An 18304-nucleotide genomic window follows, 5' to 3' on the forward strand; every position below is an offset into this window, starting at 1 on the left:
TATTGTTTAGGATTATATATGTTAAATGAATTAATTCAATTTATACAATTGCAGATATTGTAAGTTTGTTTGAAATATATCAATTCGAAATCGCATTGTTTTTATTGAAAAGCGAAAACTATTTCGAAATTCGAAACGTTTTAACGTTTATAAATCTAGATTTCTTATTGATTAAAACGACTTGTCGTAGTCCAAACAATCTTTCGAACAGTTTTGGATTTCGAATTGCGGCTAAAACGTGGACGATTTTTTTTTACTTTTCTGATATTTACAAAGAAACGCTAGTCCTCATCGAGTTACATCGAATGGCTTTAAAATTTTTGAAAATGGTCTAGCCGTTTTTGAGAAAAAGTCGATTTATGGCAAAAAATCTGTTCACATACACACACACATGCACACATACACACACACATGCACACATACACACACCACACACACATACTTTTTCCAAATTTGGTCTCATTTTCAATTTACAAACTCAATTTAGATAAAAAAAAATGTCCAAATCCGTTTAAGATCGAAAATGTGTAGTAAAACAAATGCCGTGTAAAACGAGAAATAGGTGTATTTAATTCTTGTCTTTTCGGGAATCATTAAGTTTATATTGTTTTTTTTTTAATACAAACATTTTCAAATCATTTATGCCTTTTTGCAACAAACTTCAATTGGTCAATGATAGTGCGGCAATATATCCGTCAGTGCCCTCGATTTTCATAAATTTAAATCCGGCCCTGTGTGTGCGTATATGTATAAATGTGTGAGCTAGCGTGAACTTAATCACAATAGCTCATAGAATCCTATTGATATTGATGAAGTACAAAAAATATATACAAAAGTGCAAAAGAAATCCATTTTAATACAAACATCGCACGCTCGTGTATTGCGTAACCTAAAAATTATCGCAAATATTTTTCTGAGCACAATAACAATTGATAAGAAATGTTTTCACTAACAATAAATGAATTCGGATAAGTCGTGATATATAAATAAAAATGAACGATACTAGTTTTTATGCGACATATTCTAGTTTACTTCATAGATAAAACAGGACGCAAAACTAAATTTTACTGTTGACGCGGAATTTGCATTTCCTATTAGATAAAAATAAAACACTAATGCTACTCTTTACGCTTACGCATATCTATTTAAAAATCTTTTTTCTGAATTAAATTTTAATTTTAATAAGTGTTTATTATTATCACACATATATTCCAGGAACCTTAATCGGTACTTGAAAACTTATTATAAATAGTTAAGAGGCGTGTAGAATTTTTTAAAGGTCTTATTGATGTAACAAAAATATTGTTCTAATTTTCTACAATTGCGCAAGCGTGTTAGTTTTATGACACGGTTTCTATAAGCTGGTGTTCCCTCAGTCATAGCAACATAATATAAATTTAAAATACAATATGAGTGAGAAAGCTGATCTTGGTGAAGGTAAGTTGATAATATTGTAATTATATTCAAAAATTGCTGGTAAAAATTATTACATAAAACTCACCTTGATCGATGAAGGTTTATATTCTGTATTTTTTGGCCTCTTTTATTAAAACCGTGCTAAAATCCATGTGTTCGTTGTTCCTGATTTAAACTCACACTAACAAGTAACTTGTATACATAGCAACCCATAGCGACATTAACTGCACATAACCTATAAAAGTCAAAACCGTGTCAATTTCATCAATTACTTTACAAGGACCCAAGTAATAAACTATAGTAAATTTTTAAATGATTTTTAAATTATTACCTTGTGTTAAAATATCTAAAACATGTCTTTCTATCTGATGATTGACGTTTACTAAATGCAAACCCAAACCACACTGACATTGTGCATTCTTTGCAACTGCACTATAAACGATGACATTTACCAAATAGATATGAACTAGTCATAGATTGTTTAAAACTAAAAATTATTTGGTAAACATTCTATGGCCGCATTTTAAATTTGTTAAAATTGTGTATTTAAATACATATGTAACCACAAAAGTCAATGTGAATTTTATACAATGTTACTATGGTTACTATACACTTTTCTTTTACCTATAAATGTGTTCTTGTTGTAATATAAATACCAATATACAAAAAAATAATCATTTCTAATTTACACTTGGTTTTAATAATAATTGAGCTTTCAAAAATATTTTCTATCTTTTATTACACATAATTTAACTTAATATTTCAATTACCTTTGCAGCACAGGCGCCTCTCAAAATGAATGATTCTATCCATGGTCACATGCAATTCGATCCTCTGATTTTCAAAATAATTGACACACCAGAATTTCAAAGATTGAGAAATATTAAGCAGCTCGGTTCATCCAATTTGGTTTATCCTAGCGCAACACACAGTCGCTTTGAACATTCTATAGGGTATTTATCATTGGTATTTTATGTATTAAGAGGTATAAAAAATGTAAAAATATTCTGCGTAACTAACATGAGAATAACAGAATTTTGGAGAATTGTTCAGTATTACAATACGGTAGTATTAAATAATAAATTTATATGGACATATATCCTGTAAAGCTTATTCATTGTATAGTAGAGACTGGACAAATTATATATAAACCATCACTCAATAAGTCCATAGGATTATTGACATTTGGATATTGAAATTTTGAATAATTTGCTACGAATATTTAATAATATGAAAAATTTATGGTATATTAAAGATTATGGTAATAGTAAAGTCCACATTTCAACTTTGTAAGAATTATTCAAAATTCCAATGTCCAAATATAAATAGTTCCACAGACTTATTAAGTGATGGGCTATATACTTACATAAATAAATAAATATATATAAATATATATATATATATATATTATATATATATATATTTATTTATATATATTTATTTATGTTATATATCTCTGTATAAATTTATTTCTATATCTAATATTTATATATCTATCTATCTATCTCTTCTATCTCTAAATATATATATATATATATATATATATTTATGCTATATAAATATATGTATATATACATATGTTAAAATATTTTATAATAATTTTAATGTTGAAGTATTATAATCAGGACAATAATACATTAAATAAAAATTGTAGAAATTAATAAAATCTTTATCATTTCCATTCATTTCGACATATTATGAAATCTACAATGAAATATAAATTGAAAGAAACTAATAATTGGAAGTCGTAATATAAAATAACTAAACTACTTACATGACAGTGAAAAAGAAAAATAAATCTGACTAATATATAAAAAAAGTACAATTGCATGAATTAGACTTGCATGTAAACTCGAATGTTCCTAATTAACAAATGATAATAATAATATTTCACACTATTTCTTGTGGATTTAAATCATTGTTTAATCTGAAAAAATATTTTTTTGATTTCAATGAACAAGAAATAGTGAAGTATTATTATTATCACTGCTTAACTAGGTATTTTTACTTGATGTACTGCCCTAAATAATTTGCTTCACTTATTTCAAAATCAAAATTACATTAAAAAAAATTAACACATATAATATTTCTAGAGTATGCCACCTTGCTGGTGAAATGCTGAATAATCTCGAATTGCATACAGAAAATCTTACCATTTTGCCAAAGCACAAAATGTGTGTTAAAATTGCAGCTTTATGCCATGACTTAGGACACGGACCTATGTCTCACTCATGGGAAATATATGTTAGAAGAAATCAACCTGAAGACAATTGGAGTGTAGGTTTTCAAGCAAATCTAAATTTAATTTCAATCAAAATTAAAACTATCTTAATAAGTAAGATCATGTTTTAGCATGAACAAGCATCTGTATTAATGTTTAAGAAATTATTAGAAAATATTAACCACGATTTATCATCCGAAGATATTTCAATGATTGAAAATTTGATAAAGGGATTCGATGAGGAAAGTGATTTTACTGTAGCTCCTGAATTACAATATTTATATGAGGTGAGTTGATAGTATAAAACAAACATGCCAATGTTGCATACAACTGTTGTAGTTATTTGCTAAAAAAATAATATAGTGATTATCCCAAAATGTAATGTTCCAATATATGATATAAATTTTAACACCTACTTGAAGATAATACTTCCACAGTTCTCTTTTTTTTAATTCATAAATTTATTTTCAGATAGTAAATAATAAATATTGTGACATGGATGTTGATAAATGGGATTACCTAATCCGTGATTCAAAATACACTAATATTCCAACCGGTTTTGATCACATGCGATTATTATCAGGAAAGTGTTCTGAAACAATTCTAGACTAGAGACTTATTTCAGCTAATTCAATTAAAATTTGCATAATTCATTATTTTAGGTGTTAAAGTTATTAAAGATGTTGATGGCACAAGTCATATTAGTTACAGAGATTCTGATGCTATTAATGTATCTAGAATGTATATGGACCGTGCTAATTTACACTTTTATTGTTATAAACACAAAGCTGGTCAAATGGCAGAAGAAATGTATGAAGAAGTATAAAATATTAAGCTATATATTATGACTTGAAACATCATGATAACATAAAATTAACATCTCAGATTTTCAAACAAAAACATTTACAAACTTCTCCTTTGGGAAGTTAATCAAATGAAATGGTTATATTTTTATAAAAATATTTATCAATTACTTTCTACAACTTAAAATAATAGCTTATTTCTAATTGTATGAGTAGTTTTAAAACTAAAGTATAAAATTCTTAAAAAATCACAATTAATTTTTATAAAAATCAAAATAAATATCAAATAACCATGCAAAACACAATATTTAATATATATATATATATATATATATATATATATATATATTTCCAACAGGTATTTTGATGCAATTGCCTTAGCTGAAAATGATCCAAAGTTGAAAATACGACTACGATCGGGTGAAGAGTAAGCAATTTATATTCTCAGAATTATTTAATTTTATTCTTGAAACTAATCAATAACTATTACAGGTACAAATTTTCAACTGCTCACAGGAATATGGTTGCTTATGAACAATTAACAGATAGTATAATAGAGAGAATACTTTGGTCAGATTGTGATGAAGCTAAATCATTACTAAATCGAATATTGATAAGAGATTTCTATAAAGTCATTTATAGAAAAAAATTTAGCAATGTAACATATAATTGTATTTAATATTTTTTTATCCGTCTTGCTTAAACTTATATAGTTTTTTTTTTTAGAAAGATGATTTAGATAGAATTGAAGGTGCAAAAAACCACATCTTAAAATATTTATCTGACAAGACTAAGTTGAAACTAGGTATGAACAAAAGAACTATGGCAATGGGAAATAATGGTAAACTTAAAAATACACCATTCCATAACAAATATGGAGAAAAAGTAATTGAGCAAGATTTGCAGTTATTTAGCCAATCGTAAGTTTCTTATTAAAATGAACGATAACCAATTACTTTGGGCTTTAGATCTGTTTATGTAGTTCTAGCCTTTACAATATACAAGATATTTTTTAGAGGTAGTCCTGAACAATTCTGGTATGGGGAAATACTAATATTTAGTAAAGAAAATAGAACAGCTTCAACCGTGTGCAGAAATGTAATAATTGATAATGAAGCAAACAAATGTATTAATGAAATTTTAGAATCAAGTCCTATACGAAATGGAATTTAAAATTTTATTCATATACCGTATTTTTATGTTCTGAGTTTTTATTTAATATTTGGAGTACAAATATATATATAAGAAAATGAAATTATATAATTAATAATAAAAATATTTAGTTATTTTTATAAACCAAATGTTTCATTTTATTTATTAACAATATCCAAAACTTGATTGTCAATTACATCTGTAGCAATCTCTATGGACTTCGAAGTGTGGCTCTTCATATGCACTACAATTGAAATTAAATATTTTGTGATATATGATTATCTTTAAATTGGAAAATATTAAACAAAATATATCACAAACAAATGATTCTAAAAATGTATAGCTGTTTCAATTCTTGCATCTATTATTTTAATTAATATAATATATAATTCTAACTCATTATTTTTTATATCTTTTTGTTTGGACAAAAGATTAAGATTTAATAATCTGTTCAAATATTATTTCAATTATATATAATAACAAAAACAATTAAAAAATTAAGACTAGATTTCATTTCACTAGTTCAAATTATAATTTATTTTGTGTACCATAATTTAATTAATTTATGAAGGATTATTTATAATAAGCACTTACGGTTTAGTTCTGTTGAAGTATAATATCCATTTTGACAAATTGCACAGCAATATGGGCGTTCACCAGTATGCCTTCGCATGTGACCTTTAAGTGCACTGCTTGCAGCAAAAGATTTATCACAAAATGAACAATCATATGGTCTCTCACCTAAAAATAAATTACTTATTTAGTTAAATGATAATTTAAAAAAAAAATGTCAATGTATATTTACCTGTGTGATAACGCATATGCACTTTTAGATCACCAGACTGACAGAAACCTTTTAAGCAAACCTAAAAAAAATAATCAACTTTTTGAAATTGAAAATAAATTCGCATAATTCAAAATAAAGATAAAGAAGTATAAAGAAGGTCAGTTGCCAACAAAATAAATAAAAAACTAAATAACTAAAAATATATAAACTGAACTAGTTGTAAGTGGCGTTTTGCATCAAAGCAAGGTACATAAACTTCCCCAACATGTATAAATAAATATTCGACTTGATAAATAAGAAGTGAGATATAGCAACTATTAAAATTGTGATGATAAAATTTTTAACTGATTATAAAAATAAAGATTTCACTTTTCATGTAAAACTCATCCACGCTAATTCCATTGATATTAATCCAATTATTGCATTATTCTGAGTTGTTTTAATTAAACTACTTCTGAACACTTCTTAGTTAAACTTTTGTAGACCCATAAGTTATAAGATCATAAACTATGATGATGATGATTTCTATTTTTATTTGTTATCTTTTGAACATTCAAAATCAGTTCAGTTTGACGAAAAAAATTGCACTTATCTACTAATTATAAAGAAACGATATTGGTCTTGGTGGTGGATGACCTCTTGCTCATGCGTACGTTGCGTTTATTTATTTATTGGACAATCAGTAAATACAATAATTGCCTATAACTCTTTGTGAAGTGTTGATATCTAATGATTTATTTATGAACTAAATACACTATACTATGTACTAACTCATATCGACTAATAATGTACTCATATTATTTATTTATGACAATTGTGTGGACAAGTGTAGAATGAGAAAAGGCTTTGTTGGCTTGTTATATTTGTACTAAAATTCGGTCCTCGTTTGAAGATGAAACAATTGATCGTTTATATTTTTTAAAAACATATTTTAATAAACAAAATATAACTTCTTAATTGAATTTGTTTTCTTCTTTAAATATATAATTCCATATGAGCCCATTATACGTAAAGTATAACATAAAAGTTAATATATAATTGTTTACTTGCAAGTTTTTTTTTGTATCTATCTAACTCCTATTCTCTATGTGATAAAATATTTAATATGTACTCATTTTAAAACAATAATAATGCTAATATGTCAATATAACAACTGCAGTAACTAAAAATTTGACTAGTAAATTTATCATTGATAATACCGGTATTAAGACCGGGATCCGATATTACAAATTTCAAATATCGAATACCGGTATTCAGATTTTAGTACGGTATTGGAAGGCCTACTTGAAATGTTGACAAATCATAAAATCAGCAAATCTTATTTTCTGAAAGGAACAAATATGGGGAGGTTCCCATAGCACTCGAGACCTTTTTTGTAAAACATACCAGTAATTGTTACTACTACTAACACACTGAAAAGTAGCAAGAACCTCGGAAAACTGATGGGTAATATGTATACAACATTGCTCAAAAGTTCGAATTCAAAAATTAATTATTATAGTATATACAAAAATTAAAACATATTAAAAAGAGAATGATTTTAAGAATATTATTTCGAATAAAAAGATATAAACCTCGCACTGATACGGTCTTTCCGTGGTGTGCGCTCGCATATAATGAGCCCGTGCGTGTTCTGGTCTATTGAAGCTGCGCGTACATCCAGGATGCGAACAAGGATGTAACCGTACAGAACCTGTGTGGAATCTGCTATGCGCCTCCAGTTGACTTCTTAACATGAATGCTGTAGAAAATATATGATATAAAACAACTAATAACATAACTCAAGTGCAGTAAATTTGTTTTGTTTGAAAAATTTCGCCCTGGCACATTCCGCTATAAAGAAACAGCTAGGCCAATTGTCTCTCAAAATCAACATGAGTCCTTATCAGTGTTATTTGATAATACAAGATAAGATGAATAATTTAACCAAATTTAGTAAAGTGAAAACAGAAAATAGGAAAAATAATAAATACAAAAACAATAACAAATAGTTATAATAATAATAATAATTATATATGTAAGTAATTGAAGAAAAGAAATAAGAGAAAGATCTAGAAGAATCAAATAATAACAATTAATTAGTGAATATTAAGAAAAATGAACATTTGTATGTATCGATTGGATTTGTATGTAAACTTCTTCTGCGGGTAGTTTATGAAACATAAAAATAAATCATTTCTGTTCTGAAAAATATGTAATAATAACGCTTCGCATACACTTAATTAGTAAAATGTTATATTAACCTAACATGACCTTATGTAAGTCAAATATATGCTCAGATTTACGATTTGATAAAATTGTATTTGTAGTAACAATAGAAAATATATTCTATTGTGGGTACAAATACAAATTTATCAAATGCGTAAATTTGGGAATATTTTTAACTCATACTATAGTATACACAGAAAACAAATGAAGTAGTGATTTGACCATAAAATTAATTGAGAATTACTTAACTCAATGCATATACCAATCTCTAAGTAACAGTTGCACTGTCAACTATAAGTATTGCTACTTTGAATTTTATTTTTGCGATTTCATTTTTTCAATTACTGACAGTAATATTAAAATATGTGTGTAAGTATTACTTGTACCTAAATTACTTATTCTAATTTTTGTAAAACAATGAAATATAACTAAAAGGACTTCTATAGGTCTATACCGTCTACATGGTTCTACAACAATGAAATAGAACAAAATAGAGGTCTACATTTTTGAAAAACATTCTTACCTCTTGAACAAACACTGCATATATATTGAAAAGCATGGACTTTCATATGTTGTTTCAATTTAAGATTTGATTGAAATTTTGTATCACATACCTACAATAAACTTTAATCAGATTAAATTAAAAAAGTATACATAAATAAGAAGAAAAAACTATTACATTGCAAGCATATGTAACTCCTTTGATTACTTTGTCATCTTTTCTTAATTTTGCTTGTTGCTTAGCTTGTTCTAAAAGAATTGGATCATCACATTTTTTATGAACTTCCCACATATGTTTTATTAATATATGCAGTCTTGTTACCCTAAAAATACAGCATGAATTACATGCAAAAAAATAAACTTATGTAGCCTAGCATTACTAATATGCTATTTGATTTGGTATGTAAAATCTTATAGAGCACACTTTCTAACTCGAATATTTGAATATGTGGTGTGCAATGCTATTATAGATTTATGAATAGCACTTGATTAAGAACTTTTAGGAAAAGAAAAATATAGTTTTGTAATTTCAAATAAATATTATATTAGCCATTATAAATATCAATTACCTTATTCCACATTCTGTGCAAATATGAGGTTTACCATCACTAGCAACTTTATCATCTCTTTTTCCACTATGACAAAGCAAATGTGAATCCAGACCTTGTTTACGATTAAATGTTTTTCCACATTCTTGACAAATGTAAGGCTTATCCCCAGTATGAATACGCATATGTAACGTTAGGGCATATTGTTGTCTAAATCCTTCATTTTAATCTTAAAATCTTAATAATTTGTTCAAAATCAGATTGTTAAAAAAAAGCTTCTAGTTACCTTTTCCACATTCATTGCACAAGTAAGGCTTTTGCCCAGTATGAATTCTTTCATGATTTTCTAAATGATGAACTTGATTAAATTTTTTAATGCAATACCTGCATTTATATTTTTTATCTGATTCTGCTGTATGACATGTTGCATGCAGTCTACAAAATAATAATAAAAAACTAACAGTATGGATACAATGGGATAAATTTTTACTTATTTTTAGAAAAACCAAATAACACACAACAATATTTACATTGTTATTTCAGCTGTAAGTTATTAATACAATTACTAACTGTACGAAAACTATAAATGGATATATAGTTGCATATGTAAATCAATTTGCCTTAGATTTTATACAAATATCTCTTTATAAAAATATCGTTTATTTAATTTATCTAATAGTAACATTATTTTGAAAAATATAGAATTATTTGTATTATATATATATATATATATATATATATATATATTTTGTATGATTCTGAATTTGATGTTGACATATGTATTAACAAAGTCTAATAATCGGGCATAACATCAATAAAAAACATGAATTTCTTTCAAAAATTTATTTTAAATCCATACGTTTAGGCTATAATCCTAGCCTTCATTCAGTGGAAACTAAAATTAAAATTAAAAACTAAAACAATTGAATTGGAGTGAAAAGAAAAAATAAAATAGTAATTAGTACTTACAATTAGTTGATCTTAGTGTTAAATTCGAAAATTTTAATAATCCATGGTATTAGGATATGGTAATGCACTACACTATGTATTATAAACATTAACTTGAAATTACACAATATTTTCACAAAACTGATTTGAAAAAATCACAAATGGATAGTGTGTTATTCGTAGACTGGTTGAAGATGTAATGGAGAAAGACATTTTTTTAAAAAATATTTTTACCAAGATTCTGCACATGTGTGGAACGAATTGTAAAACCTTTGCACAAACGCTTTTATTGTTTTGTAAGAAATTTGGAAATGTTATCTAAATAGAAGAGATTTGTGTCGCACAGCGTGTTGAGCTCATTCCGTTTATTTATTGTCTTATTGTTATAAATAGTTAAAAAAGATCCCTCTATAATTCTTCGTTTAAATAAATTTTGTTCAAATTGTAGTACAGTCGGATTAGAAAAGTCCATATTGTGTTTTAAAGTGTATATATGGTCTGCATATATATATATATATATATATATATATAAATTTATTAAAAAATATCATACCTGAGTTTTCTCTGATTGAGAAAAGTTTTATTACAAACATTACAAATGTGTGTTTGTAAATGCTGTTTCCTAACATGTCTATCCAAATTAGATTCATTACAAAATGACTTATTGCACGAAGAGCACCCATATTTCATGTCTATTATTAATTACACATTAAATACTTGAATACAATATTCAAACATAGAACATTAATGCAAACCTTTAACATGCAGTTTCATATGAGATCTTAATTCTGATAAAGTTTCAAAACAATTTCTACAACTTGGACAAATATGTTCTCTCGAAAATTCCACTTTATCTTCTGAGACCAAAATATCATTGTTTAAAGTTGTATTTTCTGAGGATTTGGAAGTACATTTTCTGTTATGTTTTTCAAGATCTGATAAAACACCAAAGGATTTATTGCATATACTGCAAGTATATTGTTTAGGTCTCTTCACATTCAAAGTGAACTATAATTCCAAATTTGTAGTTGCATTAAATGAAAATAAATTAGTGATTTCAATCAATAAAATATATATCAACCTTGTGGAATTTTCTAATATGTTCATTGTATTTAATTCTCCAATGAAAAGAAATTTCACAATCAGCACAATGATAGGTCTTTTGTTTTTTTTCAACATGATTTTCACAAGTCTGTACATGTGATGCAATATTATCATTATCATTTTTAACATCATTCTCCTTAAATTGTGATTCTGAAACAATTTTTTTTACACTATTTTAAACACTAATAAATTGTGCATTCAACTCAACTCACTTGTACTTTCTCCAAGGATTAATAATGATGCATTATCATCTAATGTAATTTCATCTATAATTACTTCTACGGCTGCATTATTTTTTATTTTTATTCCATCCAAATGCAGTTGATGGGCCGACTTGATTAAAATTAGAACACATTTTATAAAATTGAGAATTAAGTATTAAAAATATATTAAAATTATATACCAAAAATATATTTCACTTACAATATTATTATCAATTTTATATTTTCTTAATAATTCCTCGGAACTTTGGCACTGAATGTAAAACAAATATATTTCTTTAAGTTTTTGCATACAATCCATACAAATATGCTTTGGTAAACCATCTTCAGGTACAATCTATAGGCACATGATATTTATTTGTATTATTTGAAAACATATTTATTTTATACCAAATATTTAAATGATTTACCTCTATACAGCAATTCAAATTTAGAACATCCTTCATTGAAATTATTTTTTGATCTTGGATGAACACATCATCGTATAAAGATATAGATTCGGCATTTAAATTTCCAAGACAAGTTCGGCATGTTTTTTCTAACGAAAAAATCTCCGACATATTAACACGTTCTTAGAAAATTAATTATAATAATATCATTAACGTTTAACCAAAATCTGTGTTTATATTGGAGATGATTTATAGCGAATATATCATCATAATCAAGATTCTTTTACAAACTTGAATAGCCAAACTATTTATAATTTTCACTTTATATAGCATGTTCCAAAGTAAATTTAAAAAAATATATTGGGTTATAAAACTAAATAACTAATAAATACAAATTATAAAAAATACAATTAGAATTTCAATAATTGTTTAAAACTTATTGAAGGCTTTTAACACTCGGCATTGTTTTTCTCGTAATCTATTGAAGTTGAATCATTTCTTAAAATGCTTATCGGTTTCGATAGAAATTATTTCATATAACTATAACCTAACTATTTATAAGCTTAATTAATATGGGTTTATTTCGTTAATTACAATTTATCTATATTGCCGATTAATATTTTCAAACTTATTAAATATTAATTGAAATAGCCTAATAAATTGTATACATATCATTTGACAAAATAATAATATTTTTATATGGCACTTGACAAATGACAAATGAAATGGGTAAATACCAGTATGACCACCATAATAAGTTATTTCAGCGAAGTTCACATTCAATTGAATTAACGAAATAGCAACCAGATTCGAATTGAATTTTCAAAACCTAAATTCGGAATAAGCTGAAAAATAAGTTAAAGATTGTGAAATATTTCTTTTATGAACATTTTAAATGTTTAATAAAATTTCCTGAGTCGTTTGACTGCTATTTATCTACAATTGAGTATTTAAAAACCAAACAACTAATAAATTCTGTAATAATACTATAATTGATTCACATGTCTCTTTTAACATTTTCTAGATAAAGATAAATGCAAACAACTGTTAAAAACAATTATAAAGATATAAATAGTATATAATCAAATTATTGTCTGACAAATGTCTTCGTACTAAAATGAAAGTGCTATCGCGTTGCTTATAGGTATTAGTGGACGAAATATCGAAACGCGGTTGCGCTGCGTAGCAATCAAACGATAACTACTAATTTTTTCAGCTTATAATAAATATTGCACGTGTATATAAACATGTAAACTCATGTAAAAATATCCATATCATAAATATATATCCCATTCATTTTAACAAACAATGAAAGTACCAAACATATACCAAACATATATCTTTTATTAATTTAGATTTTTGTTAAATTGGTTGTAAATATTATATATATATATATATATATATATATATATATATATATATATATATGAGTATATGATACAATATTTACACATTTATGTCATAAAAATATTTGAATGAAAAACATTAATATAAATTATGGTATTTTCTTAAATTGTTCTCGTAACTCATTAATTTCACTATTTGTAATTTTTCCAGGGACAACAAATGCATTCTATAAATAAAGTTCATAAATATCCAGCGGCTTAAATATTTAATTAGACCAATTATAAAAATATTTATTTACCTTCATAAATTCATGGCAATCTAAAACAGAATAATTATCACCCACATTTTGAAAACATTGAAATAGAGATGTAAAATCTGATGATTTCATAATTTGGGATCGAAGTATGTGCACTAAAGTTAAACCAGCGCGAAATAGTATCTAAAAATATAATTATTTATTAGCGCATAAGTTTGAATTTTAAAGATATAGTATACTATAGTATACTATTGTGCATTTTATTACTTGCACTTAGAATTCACTAGAAAAATCATAATTTGCTACATTTTGAATACACCTTATAATTCAATGGAAAAATCATAATTAACTACATTTTGAACATATACAAACTACAAAAATTCTTCAATTAAAATCTGTAAGAACACATCAATATGTACATAAAAAATAATAGCAAAATGTAGTGATTGAATTTTTAAATGTTTTTAATTAATAAAATTGTAACAGATCATATAAAATATCAACTAAGCAGTTAATTGAAGTTAGTTTTAGTTTTACTAATTTGTTTCTTATTTTTTTAATTAACAGGAAAAAGTAAAAATACCTTTGATCCTTCATAAAATAAGCAGTCCCATAATCTTAGTACTGTTTCTGTGGGTAGAACTTCAGCAAATAAACAAACAAACCACTTTGTAAAGATTACTGGCCAAGGCATTCCTGTACAAAAATCATTTCATTTAAAACACATTACCTAAATTTTCTATGTCATCAATAAAATAATACCTAGATCTACTATATGTTTGTATACATCAGGAAACTTTATACGTATTAATTCTGATAAAACTTTTATATCAACAATAAGTCCATCCATTGAACGTGTATAATATGATGGTAACAGATCCTCCACTAAATATTTTAGTAAGAAAAATGATGAACTTTCACAATCAGTTATTAACAATAATAGACCTAAAAGATATAAATATTAGGTGATAAATTTTATAAGAATATAAACAATCGATGTAAATGATAATAACATTATTTAGTACATTTATGAAACATAGGACAAATAATAGGATATAAAAATACTCTAAATTATCAAAAAGAAGAAAAGATTGTAACCAGAGTAAAAAATGAATAAACTAGTATATAAATATTTAAGTGATAATTATATAAATAAATAATATAAGCATGTAAAATGTTAATATTTTACAATAAAATTATATCAAGTTCATAATTTGTTGTGATAAAAATATAAGCAATATTAATCAATAACTCAGGAGATTATAAAATTAAATGAGTTAATCCAATGGTCATCTATTATTTTTAAACCGATAAGAAATAAAAGAATATGTCATATAAAAACCTGCTATATAATTTAATCCTTGACAATATCCTACATTTTTGTTAGCATTTGCATAAGCAACTAGTATGTTGCAAAGTTGATTTTGTCTATTAATTTCTTTGTTAAAAAAAATATTGGTAGGAAAAGTCCGAGGTAAATCAGCCCGTATTACTTCAAATAATTCAGGTTCAAGACTAATATGTAAATGGCTTTTGTAAAAATTTTGTGATGCATTTGTGTCATGACTGACTCCAGCAATAGCTAACCACACACATTTTCTTTGTGAACCTGTAATTGAAAATGGGTATATAATTACAAATTTTAACGCTTTAGGTGGAATGACTTACTCGGTATGCCCTTTCTAATGTATCGCTTCAACAATTTACTTCTTTTCAAACCAATATTTTGGTTTAATAGTGTTTGCCATTTCTTAGATCTTCGTGCTAAAGTACTTAAGTAATTTGAAAAAAATTTCTCGTATACTTCATAATCAAAATTTTCTGGTCTTTCAAATCCATATTCATCAGTGTTACTATATAGGAGAAATATTGATTGAAAATACTTTTGATATTTAAAAGGACCATTACTTACTGAAAATGAGAAATGGCCATAAGAAAATGATGAAGCTATATCAATAATAATCTATGGAATATGAAATATTTAACATAATTAGAGTAGAAATGAGAACTAGTATTACAATTATATTGTCTAGACGACCAAGCGCACTTTTAAATTAGAATAAACCAATTAACCTAAATTTATTGTGAAATGTCATTGAATGACAATGACGCGATATGCATTAGTTATGTTGGTATTAGATTTCTACAAATAAGTAAAGCAAATTGACGTTTTACATTCCAAATAATATTTTTTAATACGAATTTTAAATATAAAAAATGACTGAATCTGAATTTCAACAAATTGACCTAAGTGGCAAGCTTATTATTAAGGTAAAACTTTCATCAAATTTTTGATGTCGTTAAAAATTCATCTATAAATAAGTAATTAATGTTTAGGTTCAACTTGGCAATGATATACGCAGAATTCCTATTCATAATGAAGCCCTAACTCTTGATGAGCTTGTGCTAATGATGCAAAGAGTATTTAGAGGAAAATTATCATCTAATGATGATATTACCATCAAATATGCAGATCAAGGTATTAGACTGGGAATGCCCAACAAACTGGTTGCTTAAAAAAAACATTTACTCTATATTTTTGTATATTGCATTAATTTTATAAAAAAAAAGTTCACTATCATTAGGGCTTCCAATACCATACTAATCTGAAAACTGGTCTTTGATATTTGAAATTTGTAAGCCATAACTCATACATCATTCACTTATTCATTTTTTAAATAGACTTATATTTCAGATGGAGATTTGATAACTATATTTGATAGTTCTGATTTATCATTTGCTATTCAGTACAGTCGTGTTTTAAAGTTAAAAATATTTTTGAGAAATAAAGATACTCTAGAAAATGGTAAGCCAATACATTATTGTCAACTACTGTAAAAATTTACTTATCCATTTTCTGTCTTTAGATAATTTTGAATGTTTTGATTGTTCTGTGATTAAAAAAGAATTATGTGCAATACGGGACCAAGTGAATCGATTGCTGGATACTTTAAGTAGTGCACATAAACCACATTATGTCACGCAAGGAAATAATAAAGAAATCAAAGGTAATTTCAACAATACTTAAAATAACTATTCACGATTTACGTTCATCGTCACTATTCAAAATTCATTATATCAAATAACTAAACTTGTTAAATTATATTTACCAGCTGCTTCCAAGGAATCAGAACATGAGCATCAATCACAAATTAAGCCAACAGCTGTTACTAAAGACTTCGACCCCATACAAGTAAGTTACATAAATAATCTTTTTTTATAATGGTTTATATTAAGTATATCTCTATTTAAGAAAAGTAAAGTAAAAGAGGCAGTAGTAGAAGATAAAACACCAAAAAATACACAAATAAAAACAAATGCAACATTACAAAATAATGTTGAAGTTAGTAAGGTTGATTCAGCTTTTAATTATCCACAAACTCATCTTCAGCAAAATGTTGGAACAACTCCTGCTTTACAAGGTATATATTACTGTGATTGCAATTATGTTCTCTCAAATATCAAATATATCCTTTACCAAAATACATAATCATTTCCATGAATTAAATATCAATAGTAAAATGTTATAAATTCACTTCAGATAAACATTTAAAATATCAATCTTTACAAAAATAAAATGTTGACTAGTAAATATTATTAAAAAATATTCCAATTAACAGGAGAAGTTCCACTAGTTAGCAGCCGTATATTTCCACCTAGTAATACAAAACTACCTCAGCAAGGAACTACAGGGGGTAATTAAAATTTTAATATCTCATTAAAGAAATAACTATTTATAAGAAATGATCACTGTGGGAAATTCAGTTTTTTTTTTTATTAATTTGTTTTCGGCAATAAGCACTTCTTTTTATTCAGTACTGCAATTTTATATGTATGCATAAATGCTTTATTCAAATTTTCTTTTCTGAACCCAACATTATTTTGCAGCGATTTCAATTGATGGAAATATTGCACAGCAAAATTATGGATACATGCAACCACAACCATCTAATGTAGCATTTTCTGATTATTCCCAGTATAATCAATCATGGTAAGAATAACATAATATTATTATTAAACAATTGTTATATATACATATTTGTAATTCTATATGTATGCTTAGTATGCCGACTAGTATGTCCCAGTATTCTATGCCAAATGATACAAAACAAAACTTACCACCTCCAACATCGGTGTACCCAGTTGCAGCTGACATCTCTCAACATGGAGTTCACTCCAGTTACAATAATATTTTGTACTCAAATCCAGCTTACCAAATACCACAACAAGTGCCAACATATCAAATGCAGCAAATGGGATTGTATCAGGATAATAAACAATGAAATAAAAGAATCCATACCGATATAGTAAATAATTTGCCCAATTATTTTATGGACAATTAGAAAAAAATATATATTCTATATCTTAAAACCTATATATATAAAATGTCAAATTTATACAAA

The 18304-nt window shown here is 25.9% G+C and overlaps 4 protein-coding genes across 6 annotated transcripts; 2 read left to right on the top strand and 2 right to left on the bottom strand.

Annotated features, from left to right (window-relative positions):
* The first annotated feature begins 1266 nt into the window (after positions 1-1266).
* On the top strand, positions 1267-5654 carry LOC113371655 (deoxynucleoside triphosphate triphosphohydrolase SAMHD1). Of its 3 annotated transcripts, none has more exons than XM_026612300.1 (10): positions 1267-1437; positions 2195-2369; positions 3510-3693; positions 3769-3924; positions 4109-4220; positions 4300-4447; positions 4799-4867; positions 4933-5098; positions 5167-5360; positions 5457-5654. In XM_026612300.1, exons 1-10 carry the CDS (start codon positions 1410-1412, stop codon positions 5611-5613), a joined length of 1389 nt encoding a protein of 462 aa, XP_026468085.1. In that variant the 5' UTR covers positions 1267-1409; the 3' UTR covers positions 5614-5654. The 3 variants fall into 3 exon arrangements, with proteins under 3 accessions (XP_026468085.1, XP_026468087.1, XP_026468086.1); XM_026612302.1 differs by lacking the exon at positions 1267-1437 and adding an exon at positions 1754-2017 and having other exon boundaries at positions 5457-5653; XM_026612301.1 differs by lacking the exon at positions 1267-1437 and adding an exon at positions 1754-1917 and having other exon boundaries at positions 5457-5653.
* Positions 5647-12446, bottom strand: LOC113371130 (zinc finger protein 883-like). The gene is made up of 14 exons (XM_026611776.1): positions 12320-12446; positions 12112-12246; positions 11901-12021; positions 11666-11838; positions 11340-11592; positions 11138-11276; positions 9923-10071; positions 9658-9853; positions 9267-9411; positions 9111-9201; positions 7954-8120; positions 6398-6458; positions 6187-6333; positions 5647-5836 (listed from the first exon to the last, which is right to left on the bottom strand). The coding sequence occupies exons 1-14, from the start codon at positions 12353-12355 to the stop codon at positions 5751-5753; spliced, it is 1899 nt and encodes a 632-aa protein (XP_026467561.1). The 5' UTR covers positions 12356-12446; the 3' UTR covers positions 5647-5750.
* LOC113370572 (growth hormone-regulated TBC protein 1-A-like) lies at positions 12320-15915 on the bottom strand. Its single transcript, XM_026611261.1, has 7 exons — positions 15814-15915; positions 15570-15754; positions 15244-15510; positions 14664-14846; positions 14485-14597; positions 13944-14084; positions 12320-12447 (listed from the first exon to the last, which is right to left on the bottom strand). The coding sequence occupies exons 1-7, from the start codon at positions 15831-15833 to the stop codon at positions 12415-12417; spliced, it is 942 nt and encodes a 313-aa protein (XP_026467046.1). The 5' UTR covers positions 15834-15915; the 3' UTR covers positions 12320-12414.
* A 141-nt stretch (positions 15916-16056) lies between these two features.
* Positions 16057-18225, top strand: LOC113369946 (protein TFG-like). Its single transcript, XM_026610572.1, has 9 exons — positions 16057-16172; positions 16239-16380; positions 16597-16707; positions 16769-16909; positions 17015-17094; positions 17155-17323; positions 17522-17596; positions 17790-17892; positions 17965-18225. The coding sequence occupies exons 1-9, from the start codon at positions 16119-16121 to the stop codon at positions 18182-18184; spliced, it is 1095 nt and encodes a 364-aa protein (XP_026466357.1). The 5' UTR covers positions 16057-16118; the 3' UTR covers positions 18185-18225.
* The last annotated feature ends 79 nt before the right edge of the window (positions 18226-18304 follow it).

This window comes from Ctenocephalides felis, unplaced genomic scaffold (genome assembly GCF_003426905.1).
Source record: "Ctenocephalides felis isolate EL2017-DRISC unplaced genomic scaffold, ASM342690v1 CF-g0.4_SCAFFOLD_01492, whole genome shotgun sequence".
Taxonomy (NCBI): domain Eukaryota; kingdom Metazoa; phylum Arthropoda; class Insecta; order Siphonaptera; family Pulicidae; genus Ctenocephalides; species Ctenocephalides felis.